Below are 24,962 nucleotides of genomic sequence, written 5' to 3' on the forward strand. Positions count from 1 at the left end.
CCCAACTACAAACTTTCACTGGTTTGTCATTTAAAAGCTGCTGGTCCAGACTACATTTGGAAAAGTTTCCAGATCATAGCTGAGACTGTAAAGTGTTTTAGGCAAAAAACAACCACAAACTGGAGAAGCTCAGCCTACCTCACACATATCCTGTAGTGAACCACTGTGAAAAGAAGTCATATCTGGACTTTTTATAAATCTTGCAGTAATGAATCAGTTGTAAATAGAGATCTCAGGTAAATGGTAGCCCATCATGCTTCTCATGCCTTTCTCTTCAGCAGCCTCACTGGTGATGGCAACACAAGCTGTGCAGCACCAGGACTCCGAGTCTCTCAAAGCCAAGAAGAAGCTGCGGTGTAGGTTTTTTTTGTGCTCCCTCCCACCTACAGCCTCATTCCAGCAGTGCCATGTTAGCACATGATCTGATTTGGTGCTTTGACTGACTGGAGAAAGAGGAGATCTGTCCTGATACGGAAGGCTCGGCCCTTCCTCCTGCCCATCTGTGGTGGAGTAAAATCTGTCCTGTAATAATAAAAAATAAAAACAAATTATAAAAAGCTTAAACTACAGGCACCGAAAATCACTTAATCCTCTTCTTTCCACTCCTTGCAAAAGATCCTATCATGACTTTTGCCAGGTGCTGATAAAATCACTCATTGAGAAAATATACTTCAATAACTAATGAAGTGAACAGAGATGCCTCATCTTATTCCAAAATGAACTTCCATGGAATTTCACTAACTTGTGCCACATCACAAGTGTCCAGCCTTCGTCTGAGCCCCTGTAGTTGTTGAAAGGGTTAGAAGACAAGGTGTGAGAGGTTCCAGCTAAACAAGGGAAACCTGCTTTGACCTGTAGCTGAAGCTAAGATGAAGAGGAAGATAGTTCTGATTGCCAGAGGGCTCAAGATCTTAATCAACCCTCACCCCTTTAATTAGCATGAAGCAGCACATGAGTTGCAGCTTGCAGCACTGGGCCACAGAAAGTCACAGGAGTAGTCAACTTGATCCTGATCAGGAATTGGGTAAACATTACCCCGGGGCTTCGTGTGGTCACAGGTTTGGCATTGCCTGAACTGGCTCTGCAATGTAAACAGAGGATTGTAATTTATTTAGCAACATTGTGCAGCACAGTGCAGTACAGTGGCACACAAGATGGAATGTATTTCCCACATCTGAAATTGTTCAAGGGCTAAGACTGTTCAAAAAGGTAGTTTAAAATGAAGGCATTTACCAGCTTTCTCTTTCCTAAGGTTGAATCCCGTTTCTGATATGCGCCACTCAAGTTTGCCTATATTGGAGCAAAACACGTTCCTCCTTTGTAGCTCATGTGCTTAATTTCTACGGGAGCCAAGAATGTTCAACACCTCTGAAAACCTGCTCTCCCGTATGTGGAAAGAAGTTCATAAATCTTTCTGTCTCTGCAGACCGTGTTTTAGATTGGTCTGAAACAGTGACATTTCTTAAAGAAAAAACATCCAGAAAGAAATCATTTAGGAAGATGGCTTCAATAATGTCATGTTTCATACATTCATATTCTCTTCTGATACAAATATGAATGTTGAGCTTAACATACTGATGCAAATTTTAATAAAGTCTAAAATAAGCCCAGTGAAATGATAGCTGAAATAAAGCACTGATATTAGCAAAACGAAACACTTCAAAACAGGAAATCCAAATCAATTTGTTTCAGGATTCTTACTTAATTTTGATAGTGTTTGATAAAGTCTTGTATTGGACCTTTTTAAGTTAAAAATTTTCCTGAAGTTACCACTTTTCAAAATGCTTAAATATCAGTGAAACATTCTGCAGCAGGAATCATGCTATCAAAAAACATTTACTAATTCTAATTACAATAATTAATGAACTGTGCAAAAATGTGTGAATACCGTTAAGATTAAAAGTGCTTTGAAAAATAAAGGTTATAATATACCAGTGGCAAAAAAAGTAAGATGAAGGAGAAAAATAAACAGACTTATTCCTCAAAGCCACCACAAATAGAGAAAAAGTACTATTATATTCTGTATAATAAGGCTCCGGAGGGACCACATAGCCCCTTCCAGTACCTACAGAAGAGATGGGGAGGGACTCTTTATCAGGGAGAAGAGCCGTAGGATAGGGGGTCATGGTTTTACACTGAAAGAGGGTAGATTTAGATTAGATATTAGGAAGAAATTCTTTACTGTGAGGGTGGTGAGACACTGGACCGGGTTGCCCAGAGAAGCTGTGGATGCGCCATCCCTGGAAGTGTTCAAGGCCAGGTTGGATGGGGCTTTGAGCAACCTGGTCTGGTGGGAGGTGTCCCTGCCCATGGTAGGGGGGGTGGAACTAGATGACCTTTAAGATCCTTTCCAATCCAAACTGTTCTATGATATACATTTTCCAAAAAAACATTGGTATGAGCCATTTGCAGGGGATTCCACTCCCCACCTCCTTTCTACTCTGCTCTTGGTTTAGGGTGACTTCACTGTTCCTGTGAGTAATGTAAAACAGGAATGTAAAACGATCTCTACCTGCTCCCTAGGTCAATGACCCCTCTGGTATTTCTTAAGGCTTTCCCCCTTCTTTCCTTTGAATGGATGCTTCTTCCACTTTTCTGATACTCCGCTGAAGTTACCAGCCCGCGTTTGTTGTGGCCCTGTGAGTCAGCAGAACCGGCGGAGCAGTTTCGGCTGTACTGGGCTCACAGAAAGCATCGGTGTGGGAGCATCCTCGGCATCGCAGTTCAGGATTGCAGGTACCGCCAGCCACTCTGTGAAAGGCATAATTACTGTGAAAGCCGTGCTTTCCATTCCCAAAGAAACAGAGAAAAACCTTCAGGCTGGATGATACTCATTTCACCTGAAAAGGAGAAACAAAGATGGGAAAATTGTGCTGTGAGATACCACAGTAACTCAGACTGAAACGTTCTTCCGCCGAAACTAAGCACAGAACAGCTGCCTTAGTATTTAGGAATGCACAGCCCCAAAATCAGGATGCCAGCTCGTGCTGGCGATTGCCTGCCTTCCCTGCCTCCTGCAAAAAAACATTAAATAAGAAATAGCTGTTACTGAAACTTCTGTTAAATCCTTACAGATACTTGCCAAATGCTGGAAGAAGGATGGTACGTGTTTTTTTGCATATGTACTGGAATCTTTTTTCTGTGAAAGATGTACACCTTTGTACCGAATAACCACGTTTAGTAGCTCTAATAGGAAATACAAGTAGCTGTATAATCTGTTCTTCCTTTGGAAACCACAATTTCATGGCTCATCGACGGGCCCCACTCCCAGAGCGCACTGGATGCCTCCGGCCCCGATGCCCCGACGGGGTCCGCCCCGTCCCGGCAGCACAGCGAACCGGGCCGGGGGGGTGCAACTCAGAGCCGAGATCCGCCCCGGACCGATCCCGGTGCCCCCGGCGGGGCAGGGGCCGGGCTGGCACAGCCCTCCGCCGACCGGCACAGCCCGAAAAAAGGGCACTGTCTCTTTAAGGCGGCGGCGCCGGGCGCCCCCTGCTGGCGGCGGTGCAGCGGGCGGGCGCCGTGCCCGCGGCACGGGGCGGGCGAGGCCCCTCGGTGCGAGCGGGGCCGCGGCGCGGCGGGTGTGTCCTGGCGTCGGTCGCCCGCCCCTGTGCTGTGGGCTGGGAACGGGGAGAGGAGGAGACGAGCCGGAGGAGGAGGAAGTGGAGGCGGCTGCGAATAGCGGGCAAATGGGGAGCTGAGCGGCTGCAGCAGCACCGCGGCCGCGCAGCAGCAGCAGCAGCGGGCGGGCACGGAGACGAGCCGGCGGCGGGGTCCGTGCGGGCGGAGGTGGGCCGGGAGAGGGGCGGCGGGCAGCAGCGGCGTGCCTGCGGGGCTGGCAGCGGGCGGGAGAGCGTGCTGGCGGGGGTAGCGGCTTCTCCGCCGGCAGAGGCACCTTCCCCGCCCGCGTCGGTGAGCTGCCTGCCGGTGCGGGGCAAGGCCTGCCGGGGGCTACACGCCGCGGCGGAGGCTGCGCCTGGCTCGGTTCAGCGGCGCAGGGCGGGTGGGGGGTAGCGCCGGCGTCCTCCGCCGGGAACCGACAGATTTTTCCTTTCTCTTCTTTCCTTAGAGCCGTTGCTTCGCAGGCGCCGAGAGCGAGCGGTAGCCGGGCTGCCCCCCGCCGCCCCGGGCTGATCCCCCATCCTCGCGGGGCGGCCGCCGCCTCTCCGGGCCGGCACCATGCAGACCTTCCTGAAGGGGAAGCGGGTGGGCTACTGGCTGAGCGAGAAGAAGATCAGGAAGCTGAATTTCCAGGCCTTCGCCGAGCTGTGCCGGTAAGGAGGCGGCCCTCGCCGCGCCGCGGGGAGCGCCGGGGCGGTCGCCGAGGCAGTTGGGGCGGGCGGCGGCCCCGGGATGAGGATGGGGCCGGGACCGGGACCGGGCCGCTCCGGGCTCGGCCGTGGCCTGCGCCGGCCCTCGAGCGTTTTGTGCTCGGTGCGTGGTTGCCCACAGCCGGCTCTGCCCGCCGGGACCGGGGGAGGCAGGGCTGGCCGGTGCCCACGGGGCTGAGGTCTCCTGCCTCCCGCTCACCTGGGCGGCTGCCGCACGCTCCCGGGAAGCTCGGTCTGGGCCGGTGCCCAGCCTCAGTCTGTGTGTAACGGCCTGGCACAGAAATTTGCCCAGGTTTATTGCCCGAGTAAATTTCTGTCCGCCACTTCCCGAGCGGTCTCTAGTATTCCCCATGAAATAATCTCATTTGGGCTCCCTACGGACCTTGCTAAGATTTGGAGCTGGAGCCGAGTTATTATTAGGAAGAGTGAAATGATTGGGAATAACTTTCCTTCATGTTGTGGGAAAACACATAAAATTAAGATATAGGAACCCCTGAGTGAGCTTGTATTCACCTGAGACATGAATGGGATGTCTGAAGGTAATATGACTTCATGTATTTTCCTCGCTCGTAGAGGTAAAGGTTAGTTTGATAAACTGTAATTAGGCTTTATCTAAATAGCTTAGAGGATAATATATTCAGTATATTACACAATTTTATTATTTAATTGTAAACTCCATGCGAGTCCAAGGTCTTGTGATGCATGCATTATAGCTTCTGATATTGAATGACAACTTTTTCTTATTTATTTCATTCTAATAGTAAGTTTATAACAAGGACATGAAACTAATTTTGATAATTGAAAATATTCTAAGTAACCAGTGTTCTGTTTTTTGTGAAGTCTGTTCAAACTTTGCAGAGTATATTTGAAGTCTCATAAAATACACTGTATCAAAGCATGTCATGCTAAAAACACCAGTCCCTGTAAGATTTCTGTTGGCAGCACTTGCTTCTTTCTGTAAAGATGAAGGAGGCAGAAGAAACAGAAAACTATTTCGAGAACGTAACAGAAGCTTTTACATCAGCTTGTGTTCTTGGCATTCTGTATCTTCTCTGTCAAACTTCAGCAAAACTTACCAGAGTTTTTTAAAGTATAGAAAAGGCCACAGGTTCTGTTTTAATGTCTTGTTAAATTTCATGTGATTTTCCAAACAAAATACTTAAGGATAAATAATGCTAAGCTCTGACCTTGCCTAAGAGATTTTTGGTTGTTTTTTGTGACGCTCCTGAATATACTTCTTATGCTAATAAGCAAAAGAAAAGTTTCACTTTAAGGGAGGAGAGGCTTTGTATAGGCTGGTTTTTGTGCCCAGAGACTAAGGGGAATCTTAGAAAATACCCAGAAAGCTTTTTGTAGTAATTTGTCTTTCATTCTTGGTATTATGTGCTGTACATTCTTATGTTTAGGAATCTCCAAAACTGACTTTCTGCCCTCCTTGTTTCTCTTTTTGACTAGGATCTTTGCTTAATTTTTCTCTACTTCAGAATTTCCTTATGTTTGTGTTGCTTAACACGGATCTACAATTTCTTTGTCTACGGTACAAATTTATTAATAGTTTTAGGTCCTCACAGTTCTGTGAAAATTGACCCCAAAGTGTCTGTCTTGCTACACTTTACTAATTTCTTGATGAAAATTAGGCTATCTCGTTCAGTACAGGCTAAGCTCACTTTGAGTAGCATTTGCAGACATCGGATAGATATGTCTCTTCAGTCATGCTTTGATATTTTTAAAAGCATTTAATATTAGCCTTTCTGTAGAAATGGAGTTAAGTGTTTGGTTGGAAGATCAGTCCAGTCACTGGAGCAAGCTGTGCTGATATCTTGGATGCTCTGTTTTCCTTCCCGGTAACTTTCACTGACACCGGTGGGAGGCTGAATTCATTTAGGCGAAGATTTCAAGTATTTTATACGTAGTGTCTACTAGATTACTTGTGTGTTTTTAAGCTTTTGTTGCTGTATAAAAAGCCGTGCCAAGCTTAACGTACATCTTAACAGAAACACTGCGTATGGTAGGAAATAAGGCAAGCATACTCATTCCTGTACAGTGATTCATGCGTTAGAGTGGACTATGTGTCTGTCTGTCTACTCTATGTACTTTATGGTGACTGTTACTTGGAATTTATTTGCCTGTTGCCTAGGGATATACTTTCTGGATGACTACAAAGTTCAGTTTTGTTTGTACGGGTTTTCAATGAAGCAGTTATATAATGCAGGAAAGTAAGAGAAGCCTCCTAATGAACTCCTGAAGCATGCTGGGTTTAAATCAGGGATATTGTTAGGATGAGAAATACCTGCCAGTGCAGCCACTTCTAGTGCAAAACACCGGTGTCCTAAAGGGATCATGGACAGACGCTTCGGAATCTGTTTGAACCACCCTGAGAGAGTCTAATTGCTGAACTGCTTTCTCAAGAGTGGTTCCAGGTTTTGTCTCCAGCAGCGCTCCTAAACTGAAATGTTCTTATATTGTCCGAGCTGAAATGAGATGTGAGCGAGTGTGAGTGGACCAGCAGTTAAGGTGCTGCTTTGGGGTATAGGCAGGCCTGCCTTCAGGTCTCTGCTCCACAAAGACTGGGCACCTCCCTTAAATACTTTCCTCATGTTTGCATCCATCTTTAAAGCTCAGCTTAGGCTGCTGGGTTTCAATAGGTTTCCCTGTTAAATTTTGGCATTTGAATTCTTCCAGGTTTGTTACTGGACAACTTACAGGCACCCACCTTCTTTTCTATAAGTTTTCACTTAATTATATAAAGTTCTGGTAACCTGTGACTGGCAGGGCAGCTGTCCTGCCTCAACACGGTGTTTTGGGGCTTTTGCCTAAGCTTTGTATCCACAGGGTGATCTTACTTGTATCAAAGGCCTTTGAGCTCACCTGCACTTTTGGTCCTCACCTCAGTATACTAGATAAGTCCTACCTGAGCTGTATTCTTTGTAGAGCATAACAGCCTTGGCTGTGCTTTCCAGGTGTAGCCCAAGGAGATAAAACGCAGTGCCTGTGGTGATACCTACCTCCACATTTATAGCCCAGACCAGCGGTTCCCAGATTGTTGGGTTACAGCCCACTGCAGCCCTTAAAGCTTCTACATCTCTTTCAGACTTCTGAGTGGTGTGGTGAGCAAAAAAGTCAGTGTGGTTTCACAGGCCTGTTGTGGAGGATCAGCGGTCCTTGGGTAGCACCTTGAGAGCTGTCCACCTGGAGGACAGAGGACTTGCCTGGCAAGTGGGAAGCCCTATTTCAAGCCAGCAGCTGGTGTCTCCCAAGGGAGGCTGAACCTGAAGATGGGCCAGGCTTGCTTGGATCCTCTGGCTGAACCAGCCACTCTGTAGAGAGGAATGTGAGCTCCCTCCCCAGGGCCAGGATGGTCATCCTCTGTGCCGTGTCTGTAGCACCGTGGCAGGGGCATTCCGTTGGGAGCAGGCTATATCCTCGGTTCTGGTCTCTGTTTCCCATAGTGGTTTTCAGTTCTACCCAACAACTCCTTTCTACCTAAGCTGTTCGTGGAGTAAGACTTTTATGTTCCTTTCTGTGCATCGGAACACTTTCAGTGGGGAGTAGAGAGTCTCTGTCTCAGCCTGGCCGATAAGAGGGCATCCCCGTTTGAGTTGTGGTGTGAGATTGAGCACTTCTGTGTGGAACAGGGCATTTGGTACAGGTTTCTTTATCTCCTCAGTGAGTTTATTAGTCGGGAGGCAATTTAGGAAGCTACTACTGCCAAGCTGTCCTATGCTTTTGAGGGAAGCTGCTATGTCACCATGCTTTGTGTTGAACTCTGTATTGTCTGCATGCTGGCATATATGCCGCAGCTGCAGTTCCCTGACTGGGGCCTCTGACGGGACTGCAGCGTCTGGTTTGTGCGTCTTTCCTGTGAGTTTTTATGTTCAGCTCCACCAAGGTGATGGCACAGTCTCAGAGCTTTAGGTAGCTGGCTATTGGGAAAATATGAGAGCAGGCTATAGATACTCTATGTTTTAATCCCAGCTGTCAACTGAGCACCACACAGCTGCTTGCTCGCTCTCCCCCAGTGGAATGGGAGAGGGAATTGGAAGGTTAAAAGTGTCCAAATGTGTGGGTTGAGATAAAGACTTCCTATGGGCGGGCAGGTGTTTGCCATCTCCAGGAAAGCAGGGCTCCGTCATGTGTAACGGTTACTCAGGAAGACAAATGCCATAACTCTGAGCGTTACCCCCCCCTTCCCTCTTCTTCCCCCAGCTTTATGTGCTGGTATGACGTTGTGTGGTATGGAATATCCCTTTGGTCAGTTGGGGTCTGCTGTCCTAGCTGTGTCCCCTCCCAACTTCTTGTGCATCCCCGTCCCATTCGCTGGCAGGGAGGGTGGTGTGAGGGGCAGAAAAGGCCTTGACACTGTGTAAGCACTGCTCAGCAGTAACAAAAACATCCCTGTGTTATCAACACTATTTCCAGCACAAATCCAGTACATAGCCCCATGCTACCTACTATGAAGAAAATTAACTCTATTTCAGCCAAACCCATCACACCCGGTAAAAAGTAAGACAAGGTTTCTAGGGACTCCTAACTGAGAATTTAGGATCCTGTGATGTGTGTAGTTCTGACATTGTCATGTGTCCCTGCCACCACTGAAAGGAACAGTTCCTCCTTCCTCTAGCTGCTTGATCTCATCCTCTGTCTTAAGCTGGGTTTAGTGGTTATGGAGTTGGCAGAGACTCAATCCAGTCACTGAATTTCACTGAATTTTCACTGAATTTTTTTTAGAGTTGGAAGGGACCGTATAGATCATCTAGTCCAACTCCCCTGCTGAAGCAGGATTGCTTAGAGAATGCTACTCAGGACTGCATCCAGGCGGGTCTTGAAAATCTCCAAAGAAGGGGACTCCACAACCTCCCTGGGCAGCCTGTTCCAGGGCTCTGTCACCCTCACCGTGAAGAAATTCTTTCTCATATTCGAGTGGAACCTCCTATGTTCCAACTTGTGCCTGTTGCCCCTCGTCCTGTCACTGGGAACCACTGAAAAGAGTCTGGCTCCCTCCTCCTTCAACCCACCCTTGAGATACTTATAAGCATTGATAAGGTCTCCCCTCAGCCTTCTCTTCTCCAGGCGAAAGAGTCCCAGGTCTCTCAGCCTTTCTTCATAAGGGAGATGCTCCAATCCCTTAATCATCTTTGTTGCCCTTCGCTGGACTCTTTCCAGTAGTTCCCTATCCCTCTTGAATTGGGGAGCCCAGAACTGGATGCAGTACTCCAGTTGTGGCCTCACCAGTGCAGAGTAGAGGGGGAGAATGACTTCCCTCGACCTACTAGCCACACTCTTCCCTATGCAGCCCAGGATTCCGTTGGCCTTCCTGGCCACAAGAGCACGCTGCTTGCTCATTGTCATTCTGCCGTCCACCAGGACTCCCAGATCCTTCTCCTCAGAGCTCGGCTCCAGCAGGTCCACCCTGCTCATCACATTGACCTTGGGATGGTTGTCACCCAACCATCCCAAGGTGCACAGGCACTAATACAAGGTTAGGGAAATGAAGATGCCCCATTCCATTACAGAGATGACAGAGCTGTGGTGTGAGTTGCAGACAGTGGTAAGGACTCTTGGATACCCATATTATCTTTTTATAAAATATGCACAGAGGTACTGCCAGGTCTCTCTGGATGTTGCGAATAACAATATCCTGTTCTTGTCATATGAGGAGTGGTGGTGGTACAAAAGAATGCATGTATCTGTTCAGAAGATGAGTTGTGTGTGTTTGGCACCAGTTCAGAGTAACGAGGTGCAGCCATTTACAATTGGCTGTTTGCTCTACAGAAGCCTGCATTGTCTTGGTCATTGTTCTGCATGACATTTGTTAATGTAGTCTCTTCTGGGAGCCACGGAGATGCGAGGCAGTACAGTTATGGCAACGTGAATAATTTACAGTGATATGAGGTGAAGTGAAATATGCTTCATCCAAGAGGAGGTAATTTAAAGTCACCCCATTACTAAGCTACTTCTCAGTTATTTTGGGCAAAAGCATTCACATGTGTGACTTGTAAGTTTGCATGGTAATGTGGTAGCTTTTCTGTGTAGCTATATACATGATGAGTCAGAATTTCCTCTTTATGGTGTGTAGAAAATGAATAGCAAAGGAGTTGAAGAGTTGCCTGAAGATGTAATCCGTGTCATGATAAATCCTGCAGTTTGACAGGCAGAACTGTGCTTGTGCATCTTGATGTCCGGATTATTTGCGGTCAGATTTTATTGTGCTGTGTGTTTCTCATAAAAGCAGGGTAAGCATCTGGGAGGAAAAAAGTTCTCAGGAAATTATAGAAATTCTGAGAAAATAAAATTCTGCCCACAAAAGAATTAAATGGAAGTGAGGTAATTGAGAATACCTTCTAGTAAAGCCCAGTCATGATTTTTATTGAGCAAGCCAAATTGTCATCTTCCCTCCTTGGGAGATCATCCATGACAAACTGATGGCATTCATTGACACACAGGAAGCTAAGTCTTCTTGGTCTGGTTTGGATTCCCAGGTGCTACTCGCTGCTGAAGGCTCTTCTGAAACTTGAGACCGTGTTCTTGAATTGCTGCCTGCATCAGGTCAGCAGGTTTTAAGTTTTATGAAAGGGGATGTATTTTTCTTTGGGAATATAGCTCCTGTTAGAGCATATGTCACCTGTGCTGAACACTATTTGAGTATGACAGGCCACTGTGGTGGGTTGGTTTGGTTTTGTGCGTTGTTTTTCTTTTTTCTTTTTTTTTTTTTTTTTGATTGAGTTATAATGAAGCTATTTTGATGCTGATACCAGATCGATCTCCTAAACATAGCAACCAATGATTTTTTCCTACCGAAATATTAACATGCCCAATTTAAATTTGTGTGACTCAGTCTTGGTTTTTTTTTTTATTTTTTTAGCTAAATTGATTCTTCAACTTCTGCCCATTTCATTTCTGTGATAGATAGTTAAGCTTTCTTTTAGTACATGCGAGAAGCTACACTGTTCAGTAAATCTGCTATAAAATGGTAAACACTGTTGTCAGTGCTGTAGATCTCTGTTTTTCTCTTCTAAGCTTTATTTGTGGTCTCTTGTGTGCCATGGCCCATGCACAAGAACCTAAACATGAGTTTTAAGATAGATTTGAGAATAATGCTGGTTTGAGGGTATTAATTTAATCTGTTTCTTTATATAGCAGGCCATGAAGTATATTGCATATTTTTTCCAGGAGGAACTCAGGGGATTTTCTTTAACCCCAATTCCCCACAAAAAACTCTAAATACTACTTTTGTTAAATGGCTGGCTTGTGCCAGTTAGCTTTTAGAGCCTTAAAAGCCCTAAAAATAAAATGTATGTGTGTTGATCAATAGCTCCCATTGTTGCTTGTATTAGTCTGAAATACTATATCATGAGAATTTACCGGGGGCCGGATGGGTGGGTAAGTTTCTTTGACATCAGCTCTAACAAAGACTTACAACTAGCCTAAAAAAGTGTTGAAGGCAGTAGCAAAAAGACCCCATGTGTTTCTTGGAGAAAAAGTCCACAGTATTTCTGGGTTCCTGGTCCTTCTTCCAGTAGTCTGCAGGGAAGACTTTACATCCCAGAGGAACTGGATATATGTGCATTTTCTTAATCTCCGAGAGCACTTATCGGTAGGCATCCTTCTTGCAAAAAGCTTACTGCGTTATGCTTGCAGAGCCATTTCATGGGAACGTGGAGCACAGCCACTCTGCAACAGAAGTGGCTGTAACAATCACCCTTTCATAGCAACTCTGGTTCATGATCTAGCAATCATTTACCTCAGCTGCAGGAAGTTCGCGTCCTCCTTATGGCACATCCTTTTACCACAAACTGTTGGAACTGATATGCAGCAAGGAACAACAATAAGCTTGGTGAGGTGGCAGCTCTTCAGAGAAAGATCTGCACTCTTTTGCAGATTGCAGGCTGAATACAAATTGACGGTGTTGCTGGGAAAAAAAAAAAAAAGCAAATGTCATCTTGGGGTACACAAGTTGGAACAGATCCTGCAAGGCCCATGAAGTAGTGCCTCCGTTCTGCACAGCACTGATAAGGCTGCTGCCGCAGCAGCCTCACCTACTGCCTTTGGTTTGGGGCACAGCATTTCAAGGAAAAGGCAGATCAGCTGGAAAGCACCCAAAAGGAGCAGTGAGAAGGATCGGAGGTCTTGAAAATACTGTGTGTTGTACTGCATTACTCAGCATTAAGAAATGGAGGCTGGAGGTGAATCTTCAGACACTGTAAAAAGCTGTTGTAGGGGGGAAAAAATAAAAAACCAAAACAACAACCCCCGCAAAAAACCCCAGTGTATTCTCCAGTTCCATTGTAGGCAGAATAAAAAGTAGTGGGCTTCAGTTGTGCCAAGAAGATGATAGGTAAGTGGGAAAGATACTGTGATTGTCAGGGTAGACAGTGGGATTCATTGCTTGAGACTTCGAACACTGGTTTGGACAAACATGCTGGGAATGACGTGGGCCTGTGGTCCCATTTCAAGGTGGAGATGTTGACCTCTCCTCAGGTCACCACTGTCCCTGGTTTGGCATGATCTGTAAAAGCACAGAAGGTCCCCGAGAAACAGTTCTGTGTGAACATTAAGTAGTTTGAAGTCCCTTTACTGATTCAGGAGTCATGACTTTGGAAGTCTAGGCGTACAGTCTAAATGTGTGCAGCTTTTTCAAATACATAGGCTTGACCTGAGAGGGATGTCAGAGGTGATGGCAAGCATTTGCTCTGTCTTAATCTGCTGTACCTAGGAAGCACCAGTTGACAGTATGTCTCATGATACTGGCCAGATAATGTGCTATTCATCTCAACAGTTGACGCTTTTTGGTGCAGTGACATTCTTGAACATATTCCAAGGAAACAAGGAAGCAGAGCATGTGAAACACGCTAAAAAAAGTGTGATAATAGATAAAATCAACACCGGTGCTGGGCACATCTGTGCCGTGGTGCTGTGGAACAAACCCTCTTCTGTCTGGTTATCTTCTTTTTCTCATTTTTGAGTTCAGCGTTGAAGTCCTCGTAACAATGGTTTGTTTTGTACTAATGGATTTTAATTCTTCTCAGAGGGCACTGTACCCTTTATATGATCAATGAGGAAACTGCTGATACTTCCATATTATCCAAATACTACACAAATGCTAGTTAGTATACTCTCTCTCTGCAGAGAGAAATCCTCTTTGGAGGACAGCCACGTACTTTAGCTTTCAAAATTACTGAGTTTCATTGAGGGAGGATGTACAGTAAGTAAAAGGTCCTTAGTTGTAGTTCTCTTTCCTCTCAACTGCAGTGCTTGGGCTATTTTGGCTGGGGTGTGTGTGATTGCTGCTTGTATGAATTTTGTCAAATAATCCCTGTGAGTTGGGAACCAAAGTAGAAGTCCGCTCTTTCCTGCACCTGGCCTACTACTTATGTGGGCAGGAGGTGTGAACCACTGAGATCGCTCTGACGGCTCCTGGGGGTCTGCTCTGTGGGGTGGAGAAAGTCGTGTTTCTAGATCTAACAGCACTTTTAGGTACGTAATTGACAGGGCCAAGCCCAGAACTTGGAAGCAGGTTCAGTTCATGTTGAGCTGTTTAATCTTCTCCCCTCAGATGCCTGTTAGTGAAGATTTATAATGCATCTCATTTTGTCTTGTCATATACTGCTGAGTCATGCTTGCTTGCTTGGAAGAATTTGAAGTCGATCCTTCCTCCTCGAAAAAACAGGCTTATTTTCTCTCTTCATCACGCTCCTCACACTCCTTCCTCCTTGTCAACAAGTCATCATCGGTCCTTTCCCTCTGTAACGCACCAGTTCTGCATGTTTGGTCTGGGTCCTGAGATGCTGCCTTGTGAAACTGAATTCTCCATGGTGCAACTGGTGAAGGGGGGAAAATACTTGAAGGAGACATTTCTTTAGCAGAAGAAAAAATACTAAGTCGTGACCTGTGAGGCTGGAATGCTCCTGGCTGTCATTCTGAAGGCCCATGTTTGTCCCATCAGACCACACCACCAATGTGTGTGCATGTTGAGGGAGTCTCTCCCCCTTGAAGAGAGCTAATGGGCTAAAAATCAGTGCTTTGAGAGACCTGGTTTGAGTTGAATGTTTTGGCCAAAAGCAACATAGTCATCCTTTTCTGATATCATGTGTTTTAAAGTGCTGGTAACTTTTGCTACTTCCTGTAATTCTCCACCCGATGTTAGGTATGGATGAGTACATGTTCTAGCGTAATGTATTTTCTTACAGCAGAAGGAAATGGTTCAGGGGTTTCTTTGGAAACAAGGCCTTTGGCACTGCACATTGTAGTGCTTAGTAATGACTGTTACTGACTAACCTTGATAAAGTTATCTATGTGTTGAGGCAACTGGTTAATAGCTGATAGAACGAGTGATGTCTGGGGTGATTAATGGCGCTGGAAGGAAATGATAGCATAAAGGTCCACCGGTGACATGCCACGCCTGCGCCATTGGCAACCACAAAACTGCAGCCCTTTCTCCTTGCCACTCCGAAATTACTTTCGTGGTTACAAGAACTGGTGTAATGACTAGGCTTATTCCTTATCTTGTCAGCGTGGTTTCACTACAAGGATGGAAAGTGTCTTAATTTCTGTAGGTGGGCTGTTTCAGCAATACGCTATCTTTTAGCGAGCCCAGCGATGACCACTTAAACCCAATGGGGTTTGTTATTTCTTAAACTTGTGTGTTTCAATGAGAATCTTGGTTATTTCCTTGTAGTTAATAAACAAACCACAGAGGTGTATGTAAATACTGATAACTGTTGCTCTTGAGCTCTGTCTGCATGTCATAACAGCTGTGCGCAAGTGCTTCGTTGTTCAGGGACATGCTATTCCTTTGTAATACAAAAACTTGTCTCAGTTCAGGAGGTTTTACAGGGTGAGGATCCAGCCCTCTCTGCCTGCTGTTGCTGGAGTCTGGCACCGGTGCAGCCAGTATGGGCTCTCCCTGTGGCCCTGTGGAGGGCGAGGGGTAGCACCAGGTAATGGCGAGGTTACTCCTGCACAGGTTCATCGGTACATTTTGTTTCGGAGCAGAGGCCCTAACTGCTCGGAGGTGTTTTGGTTGACAGGTCAGCTGAAGATCATGAGGCCAGTCAAATAGACCTGAACCCCGCCAGGATCGGAATGATGGTTGTAACAGATGCTTAGAGAAAGTATGAGGCACGGAGCAAACCTTTCCCTTGGCAGAGTCTCTTGCCTTCTGTCAATCATGGGTTTACAGACTGCAGCGGCAGCAGTTGTGTCCATGGTACCATGTTTAATAGCCACAGATGGATCTGCTCCATGTAAACTTTCTAATGTGTTTTTGAACTTACTTTCATTCCTGACATCACAGAAATGTAAGGATGCTATCCTCTAGTTCTGCTGCAAGTAAAACATGAGCAAATACAAAGTTGCTTCTGCTGTGTTGTGAGGGGTTTTTTTGTTGTGGTTTTTTTTTTTGTTTGTGTTTTGGTTTTTGTTGTTGTTGTTGTTTTGGCGTTTTTAAATTTTTTTATTTTTTTTTTTTTAACCCGTATAGGAATAGGCATTACTTGCTTTTAAGTGTATGTTTACATGTTCATTTTACTAAAACACCCTGGCTCTTGACCAGTGAAAGAAAAATCATTTCAGTCAAGATTTCATAAGAAGTTCAGAAGTCAAAAGTTCTTCCCCAGGAGAAAAGACTTTCCTGCTAAAAATAAAAAGCTTGCAAAAGAGAGAGGAGGAGCTGAAAGCTGGGTATGGCTTCTACCTTCATCTAGTGCGTGCTAATCTGTGATTTACAACCAACAGTGGAGGGGTTTGTGGAACTTAAAACCCCCTTGTAATTGAAGAGAGGATAGTGTCCAGATCCACATTTGCTGCCTGACCAGGTTAAGTGGTGACATCGCCCGGAAACACTCTCCAAAGTGAACTACAATTAGTAGTTTTACAATTAGTAATTACTATTACTACTGCAATAGTAACAGAAACCCTGTCTCTGTAGCATTTATGCCAAATGTACAATTAATTTTCAAATAAAATCTGCAGCCATCTTTTGTCTGATATTGAGAGCATTGAATTTTTCTGGTCTTTCTGTTGGTTTTCAGTTAATGTTGCCTTTCTGTAGTTTCGAGTATAGCTTTAAGAGTTGCATTCTTTCACACTGTTGTCTAAAATAAATTTTCTTTGCCAGTCGGTCTTTAAGCACAGACTTGCGTGCACTCAGACCAGCCTCATGGTTTTAGAGTTACTGTACCATCTGGCACAGGTGCGTGCCGATAATGTGTCAACTCATGATGTTTCTGTCACGTGTGGCTTTAACATTAGTCTCCTGTGAGATAGTCTGGGTAAACCACATTATCAGAGACTCTTTACAAGGCCCCCTGGTATGATAGAGCTGTATGCGAAGCTCAGCATTTAGATACGCTTGCTAGTTGGAGAGGTGGGAAGAGGAGGATAGAGGGAGCTTGTTCTGAGGTTGCCTGTGGTGCTGCCCTTGTTCTGTTGACAAAGAGGGAGCTTAATTCACTGGAGCTGTCAGTCTGGTAGTTTTCGAGCACTGAAAGAAAACTGCTGTAAATGTGTGCATAAGTGTATGTGAGGGAGGAAAGGGAAAAAGAAACTAAGCAAGTCTACTATTTTGATGAAAGGCTGATGGCAGAAAAAAAAAAAAGAGTACTTGTAGTTGCTGACCTGCACCCTGTATCTGGCAGAAAAAGGGAAAGCATGAGAGAAAAAGGGGAGAAGTATTGTTGCCAGCACATTGGGTTAGAGCACCGCGTGCTGTGCACAGAGTGTGTGATGATCACATTGAGCAGCACCCTTTGTCACTCAGTAGAAGTTTTCTTTTTCAGAACTGCCACATTTTAAAGCTGGTTTAATCTATGGAGAGAAAATAGTTTGTGCTATGCCTTTAGCTGTTCCTGGTTGTGTGAACTGCAAGTGGGAGCTGGGGCTATAGGAGGGAGGAGATCTATTTACAGGTGGACAAGTGCTGGATGGGGTTATAGTTTGACTTTGGGGCTTGACATTTTGGTGTAACCTTTCCTTCTGTCTCAAGGAATAGATCAAAGTCCAGGGACTCTATCCAGGCTGGAGAGAATTTTGGAGAGAGTAGGGTATTTTTGACCTTTTTCCTTGCCTTTATAGAACAAAAATTTTAGCACACTTTGAGGAATAGACGGTACAGGCTTGCTGCTAGATAGGGGGTTGAAGCTCCATTTTCTTTTTCTTTCTGTTTCTGATGCTATTTTAGGCTCTCAGTTTTCAGCGTCTGGGAGAACTTGTGCTTTGAATTTTATTGTATTCACAATTCAGTAGAGTGACAAATCTTTGGTCATAGACATCCCCAAGTTTAAATTGCTTTTTCTGGAGGGCTGACTTTGTTTCAAGAACAGTCTAGCTAGTTATCCTCTGATTCCTTTGTTAGTGCAATGTGATCATAGCTTTACTCTTTATGTATGTTACAGGGCGTTGGTCTTCATCACTGTGTTGCTTTGGTGATGGATTGCCTCTTCTCAAATGGCATTGCACCTCAAGGTAGAGCCTTCTTGTGGATCAGAACTTGCTGCTTTTGCGGTAAAAGCAGTGGATCGTACTATGCTTTAAATGTAATCTAAAGCCCCTGTTGGCTATCTTTTCCTTCAAGTATGTAACAGGTTATTGCTGGTTCTGGGTATTGTAATCAAACCACATGGACCTTTTGCATGTGAGCTCATGTCCCCTGAGAAGGCTCTGGAGAGTAGGGAAGACTTGACTTGGTTGATGCTGGCCAGCTGCTGTGTTTTAATTGTGAATGTTTCTAAGAAACTGGTGGGATGCAAGTGCTCATTTGAGTCAACTAGGAGTCTGACATCTGGAGCCCAAAATGACGTGGGGAGGAGCCAGAAGTGATTGAATGAGAAAGGCATAGGGTCGTTGGGGAGTTTTGTCTTTTTTTCTCTAAGTAAAATAAGCTCAGGTCCATATTACTGAGTTACGGTTGCAGCAGACTGTCACTTCCATGTGTACTGTGCCAACCAGCAGCTTTCCTAGTAAAACTTTCTTCTCATTTTTTGTGCTACTATGTTAAGCAGTTTCCTGATCCGCGTAGGGCTGCATCTTGGCTCACAATAGGTATTGTTTGGCTGGGGGCTGGCACAATATTTTCGTGCTGTGATTTGATCTCTCGTTTGTCATGAATAATCTATTAAAATGTAGTGCTTAATCCCGTTCCTTTTTGGCAGGTTTTCCCCTAGTATTGTTGCAGCAGTAATGAAACAATGTAATTGCAAGAGATCACTGAAGAAAAACAATATTTTGGGATGTTTCTTTTGTGTCTTTGGCTATAGAACAGAGAGAACACCCGCACTAGAGGCAGAGTAGGTTGGACCTTCAGTCTGATGCGTTGTGGCTGTTCGTGTGTTAACAAATAACTTCCCTGATTTTCCCTGGTTCCTAGTTTCTTCTGTTTGCCATTGTGAAAAAGGTCTGTAGAACCAGATGAGAACTTTCTTCAACCAGGAAAATGTGTTTCTGAAACCACAGAACATGGGTAGAGCATTTACTACAGCTAATGTGTATTTTTAAAGTTACTTTTCTTTGTTTGTCTGTCAGCTTTGGTACCAGTGGACTGTAGAAAAACTTGTTTCCTCCCTGCCCCCTACCCCAAATTACAATAACTGCAATTAGGAGACCTTAATTAAAATGCTTGGTTCATAGCTTGGGCAAAGAATTGGAAACAAAGTCATTTATTCTAAGGCAGCTTTGCCACAGATTTCTTCTTGGGCAAAGCTGTTGCCTGATGTGTAAGATCAAGGTCTCTAAATCTGTTGTTCTGTAGATGAGTTAGATGGGGGTCAAGTTCTTTGTACTAGTGCTAATTCCTAAAATACTAATCCCTGCATATGAATTAGGCTGATATTCAAAAAAGCTCCTACTTGTTAAGGTGCTGGATTTTCTTGACCTTGGTGACAGCAGAGCATGTTTGCAGACCTCGGCATAATCCAGCTCCCTCTGAAGCTGTTGGAGATCTCTGTAGTTGAATTCCTTGGGAACTGGATATACGTGGTGTTCACATTTAATATGTTTTTTTTAATGGATGTGAGTTTATTCACAGTAGCACAAGTTTGGTGGCAAACCTGGGACCAGCGCATGGACCTCTTGCTGGTTGGTTCTTGCTTTGTTGCACCGTAACTACTGAGAGCAGGCACTTAAAAGATGTAATGGCTTGATAACAACGATTGATGGCCAAGAATCAAAAGCGTGGTAGGTAGTAATTAAAACATGCAACTACGATGCCATTTAAAGTGCTCTGAATGCCTGCTTGGCCCAAGGAAGTATCCGGTAGCATAATTTGAAATGTTTTTGTAGGACTAAGTATAGTATTTGAGTTTCCTGTTACTTGTTAGTGCTGCCGCCACCTTTTCTTATGTTGACTGATATGTGGGTGTGAAAGCTCCCTGTAAGAATAGATTTTTAGCACATTTACTGCTGCTGGTAGTGAAACCTGAAACACAAAATGTTTGTTTCTAGAAAATGCACATGGTCCATGTAAAATCTCTCTGTTCCTTCTCCTGTTAAATTGAAGTAGATTGCCAATTGTTTGGGGCTGATCCAGGCAGAATGGAGTAGCCTAGCAGTGCTGCTACTATTACAGTAAAGGAGGGCTTGTACTGGAGAATGTTTTTGCTTAAATATTTTTCGGTCTTTAAAACAGTAATGTCTGGGGGGGACACGACTATTTTCAGCAGCCACTGGCTTTGAGGAGATAATTGTTAGAGCCTTCTATAAGAACAGGGATGAAGGTTCTGTTTCAGTAAAGCTTGACCTCCTTTTGATGAAATAAAAACTGTTAAAGGGTTAACTTCTTTTTTCCTGTTCTCTATATGTCTTTGAATGTGAAAATTCTTTTCCTCCCCTCCAACGCTTCAGGAAATTAAATTGTTTATTCAAAATGACTGATGTTGGTGTTGGACGCCTACACTCGCTCAGCAACTCTGAGGCGTTCCTTCAAGGCCAGCCCCAAAGAACCCGAGAGGTGGCTCTTTCCTGCTGTACTGTAAACGTAGAGTTTGACTATGAGGGGTTTTTGAAGCACACTGCCCAGACAACTTTGAAATAAGAGTAAAGTTTTAGGGGTATGTAGATGAGCTGCAAACAACTGAAATGTGTTTAAATCTTGATGTCTTCCATGTATTCACTGGGGAGGAGTGTGAGCGTGTGTGATGTACAGGGACCTTCCAAATCAGGGAATACTCTCAGATCCAAGAGAAAGAATAGAGAAAAGTCTCTTGAATCAGGCATAGGCCTGGCAGCCAAAATAGGGTTGGCTTTTGGCTCTGTAGTAGACTTCATTTTAACTTAAGCAAATCAGTGGATTTCCCAATTTAATACTTTTTTAACATGTCAAATGTAGAAATAATACAAACCTGTCAGAATGCTGTCATGTGGCTGAACTGACTGCAAATTGCTCATAGATCACTGGATCCCAAATGAGAGCCAAAGTGTTTATTACTTTGTCTTGCCATTTGTCATCAGCTCTTAATTCACATCTATCAATTCCAAGGCATAGTTCAAAATTAAAAATTCAAGTTGTTAAAATGTGTCTCTTCCTCATTGGTGATGTCTGTAAAAGAAATATCGTTGATCTCAGTTGTTGAGAACCCCAACATGTCTTAACAATTCTAGCTCTCTTTTAACTGCTGTTCTCTCTCAGACCTATTTAACTAGTAAATGTTTTTAGTTTATCATATACAGAGTAAGTGACTACTCAGCTTGTGCCAAGCTAAGATTTCATCTTCCTTTATTGACTTTCTTAACTTGGTCATTTTAATTTGTGGTGAAAATGAAGCTATAGTTTGAAGAGCAAAGAAGAGAAAAGGAGCCAGGAGGCCGCTTAACAGTCCAGTCCAGAAGAGACAGTGACAGTGATAAGGGTTATTTTCTGGCTTGTTTTTCTCTGCTTCTTGTGTGGGTGCCTGAGTTCCGAGAAGGTCCTTGTAGCCCTGCCTCCAAGTGCACACAAAACCTGACGAAACACAGGAAAGTGAAAACTCTGGAAGCTACAAATAAGTTTGAGCTTGAGCCTAAACCTGCTGAGGCTAATGGGAGGGTGTTTTAGTGATAAAATATTTTACCTAACATGGGAACCTTGGGGGAAAAAAAAAGAAGCCCTCTCAAAAAGTAGGAGTCTAGGAGTCTTTTAGTTTTCTTACAGCAGCTTATCTAAGAAGATGCTATGTAACTTATTCATCTAGCTGTGAACTAAAAAAAAAAATAAAAAAAAATATAAAATCGCTTCTCAGAAGTGATTCATTTTCTTTCACATCTGCAGGTTGTTTACTGGGACTGACTCTTCAGGAAGTCTTTACTCCTTTGTATTTATTATACACAATTTTACCTGTACTAAATGTCTGAGAGACTTGAATGATTGTCTGTCTGAGGGTTGTGTCAGAAGTGGGTAGCAGCTTGGTTTTGTCATGCTTATTTAAAAATTAAAAGATCAGGTATGCTCTGCAGCCTTTTTTCTAAAGGAAGCTGCTGTTCACTATTGTACCAAGAAACTATTTTTTCCCCTCTAAGTAAGGCTCTGGATCTCCTAGGAGATTTTAAGACTGCATATTTATTTTCTGAAAAATAGAATCATTTGATGCGTCTTCTGAAATGATGCTTGAGAAATAGCAGAATCCCTCTTCCAAGTGACTGGCAAGCAGCACAGGCAGTGTTTCAGTCTTCCTTTACAGGTGAGGATGTAGCCGTGAAGCACTGGCCAGGACATGTCCTAGCAGTGAAAATGGAGGAGTATAATGTAAATGTTCGCAAGTTAAAATAAGGGGGGCAGTTAATCTTCTTGAGATGAAGCTTATTATTTTAAGGTGGTCTCTGTTTGTCAGTTGTCTCATCTACAGGACTGAAAACAGTATGTCTGCAGAACATAGTGTATTCAGTTAATTCCTGGGTATGTGAAGTTTCAAGGAGTGGTCTCACTCAAAGGAGAGAAAATAATGCCCCAAACAGAATGAAGGCTTTTTAGACAGCAAGGCCCTGTCCCTCCTCTCCTGGTTGCTTTTTAAATGGAAAGCTGTGAGCCAATCCAGGAAAGAAGAGGGATGTGGTGATCAGAGCAGGCTGCCTGCTGTGTGGTGCTCAGAGCTGGTGTAAGCACCCTTTCTGATCCGAGGCAAGGATCACGCATGTAGTTAAGTTGGGGGGGCAGTTCCTTCTCCTTCTCAAGGAAGTTCACATTGTTGAATTGTCCTGCTGTGAGAGAGACTATTGTCTTTTTACCATGATTGTCTAGATTACTTGTGGGCTAGTAATGGCTTCTTGCCCTGATGTAATACACATGGTTTCAGGAGATCCTTGTTACGGGTATTCTTATTTTATGCACAGACTGACAGTGTCCCATAGATTTCCCATGCTCTTGACCTGTTGGAGGTTGCCTTTCTGTTCTCTCTGTCTTGCCTCTCTAAGGTGTGGTTTTCTGGTGGTGTGTGTTTGTTGAGGGTTTTTTTTCTTCAGTGAGACTTCAGTGTGGTCTTTTCCTTTTGGCTTTGGAAATCCTTTGGAAGGATATCTGTATGGTCCCGCCAGTGTTGAAGAAATTACAGTAAGCAAAGCTGTGACTGCTTTGCCCTTTAGTCAGGTATGTGGTAAGTGGTAAAGGGCTTTTGGAGTAATTCCCATTCCGAAAGGAGTATTTGGTGATGGTACTAGCCCGGGATGGCTGATCCAACTGTTGTCTTAAGCGTAAGCACAGAAGCTATGAAATTCAGGACTGTTGTTGCACGTGCCAGATTGTGGCAGTCAGTGTCCAGAATGATCACTGGCATCCAAAAGCTCACTGTTGGTTGTCTTGGGTATGGAAGGTAGGATGGTCCCTTAGCAGGTGCTTTTCTCTTTCCTCCCAGACTGCCCTGTTGTGGAGGATAGAACGGGCAGGCCCAGAGCTGCCACCTTGTCTTATATCACTGGAGTGAGAGAGGAGCTGGGATGGTTGCAGTACCCTCCTGGGCAAGGACTGGGAAGGCTGAGGACTCTATCCTGCTGACTTTGGGTCCCAAAATGAGCAGTTGTCATGTTCAAGACTTCTAATAGCAGCAAATGAAGGGAGTGGGCACTGCAGGATGAACATGGAAGGACTGAAGAGGAGTTCTTTCCACACAAAAGGAGTGTAGGATAGATGGGCCTTTTGGAGTGAGATGCAGAAGTGGCCAGGAAAACTGTTGAGCCTGAGGGATGCAGCCAGTGGAAGCTTGACTGCTCCAAAGGAGTATTTAAGTGAGAGATCAGTGAGGTGGGTGGGCGGGTAAAGAGCATCAGCTGAAATATTAAGGGCCAGTGTGAGAAGCAGAGGTTGTAGACCTAGGCTCCTGTCCCTGGGACATGTTCTGATTGAGGCATCGATGGGATTCAGTATGTTCTCCTCAGAGGTTATCAGTTTTGAAACCTGTTTCGTATGAAACCTCTGCATTGCAAAACTGAGTTCTAACTTTAGCTCTTTAAAAACACCTCTGCATCTGGGCTTATGGAACAAATACAAACTTCTGCTATAAAGGAGAGCTTCCAGGGGAACAGCGTGACTACTTTAGAGTAGTGCTCTGTAGCTTTAATTATGCCATAGTGTCAGTTCTTGGAAAATCTGGTAAGCTATTCAAGAACACCTTGAAAATCTCTGTGGCTTAATTACTGGGAAGTAGCTGTCATCTGTTGCATGTTTATGTAGAAGATATATAACAAGTGGAAGAGTTGATGGACAGAATGCAACTGTTCATATTATCCTAATGTGTGCATGTGGGAGGAATGGTTTACCAAGTAAGGCTCACTTCCAGACAAGTCCAGTTAATCTCTCTGCACAAATGTTAAATGACTTACAGTGATTTTGCTTTTAATGTCATGGAATCAACAACAGAGAAAGATTGCTGTTACCTAAGGTAAAGCAGAACGGCACTGTAATGCCTTTATTTGACTAGCTATTTTGATAAGGACCTACAATGAGTGATGACAAAAATCAGAGGATTTAGCATATAGTTCTGCCTCGTGAAAGTGGTTTGAGTAAAAGCTGTTTAATTCTAGTGGGATCTTACCTAGGATGGATTCCTGCAGTGTTAATCTTACAGCCATCTGATAGAGCAGCAGGCCTGTACCTTACATCTCAAGGGGCGGCACCTTACAGAGAAGAGCTCGCGCAGCTCCTCTGCAAAACCCAGAAAGGAGGTAAGAAACAGTAGTGCTGCGGGAAGTCTCTGTAATAGCAAGCTTCATCCACAGCTTCTGTCACCCGTGTTCTCCTACCACGTTTGTCATCAGTGGAGGTGTTCGGTGCTCGACAGCATAAGCATGCCGTGCCTGCTGACACTGCTAGAAAGGTGCAAGAGCGGTGATGTTTGGCTGGGCGCCATTCAATTCCAGCACAAGAACTGCACGGCTGTAGGTGGGTAGAGACAGATAATGCAACTTGAGCAATGCTAGCAGCCAGGCAACGGTAAAATTTGAGGAAGAAATGGGAAGAAACTTGATTTTGGATAATACGAACTCTGTAGTTCTTTCTCTTGTGTATGGGCAAGGGGAGGAGTTTACTAGCAAGTTTAGCATGCAGTTTATTGTTAGGTAGCATGCAAAACTTTGTGGGTTAGGGCCTTAGTTACAGTGAAATATTTTATGGACAAATACTTGAAAAAAGAAATCTTCCTGCTTTTAACAATATTAAAATTTTGTTTTGTTTTGACA

At 44.4% G+C, this 24,962-nt stretch overlaps 1 protein-coding gene across 2 annotated transcripts in view; it reads left to right on the plus strand.

Annotated features, from left to right (window-relative positions):
- The first annotated feature begins 3,503 nt into the window (after positions 1 to 3,503).
- Positions 3,504 to 24,962, plus strand: part of ITPK1 (inositol-tetrakisphosphate 1-kinase) — a 150,080-nt gene continuing 128,621 nt past the window's right edge. The window contains exons 1-2 of one of the 2 annotated variants that reach the window (XM_074148670.1): positions 3,504 to 3,773; positions 4,070 to 4,274. In XM_074148670.1, coding sequence (XP_074004771.1) covers positions 4,180 to 4,274 — 95 coding nt within the window. In that variant the 5' untranslated portion in view covers positions 3,504 to 3,773; positions 4,070 to 4,179. Of the gene's footprint in view, positions 3,790 to 4,069; positions 4,275 to 24,962 lie in introns of both variants that reach the window. The other variant, XM_074148671.1, reaches the window with a different exon arrangement.

Source organism: Numenius arquata, chromosome 6 (assembly GCF_964106895.1).
Source record: "Numenius arquata chromosome 6, bNumArq3.hap1.1, whole genome shotgun sequence".
NCBI lineage: Eukaryota > Metazoa > Chordata > Aves > Charadriiformes > Scolopacidae > Numenius > Numenius arquata.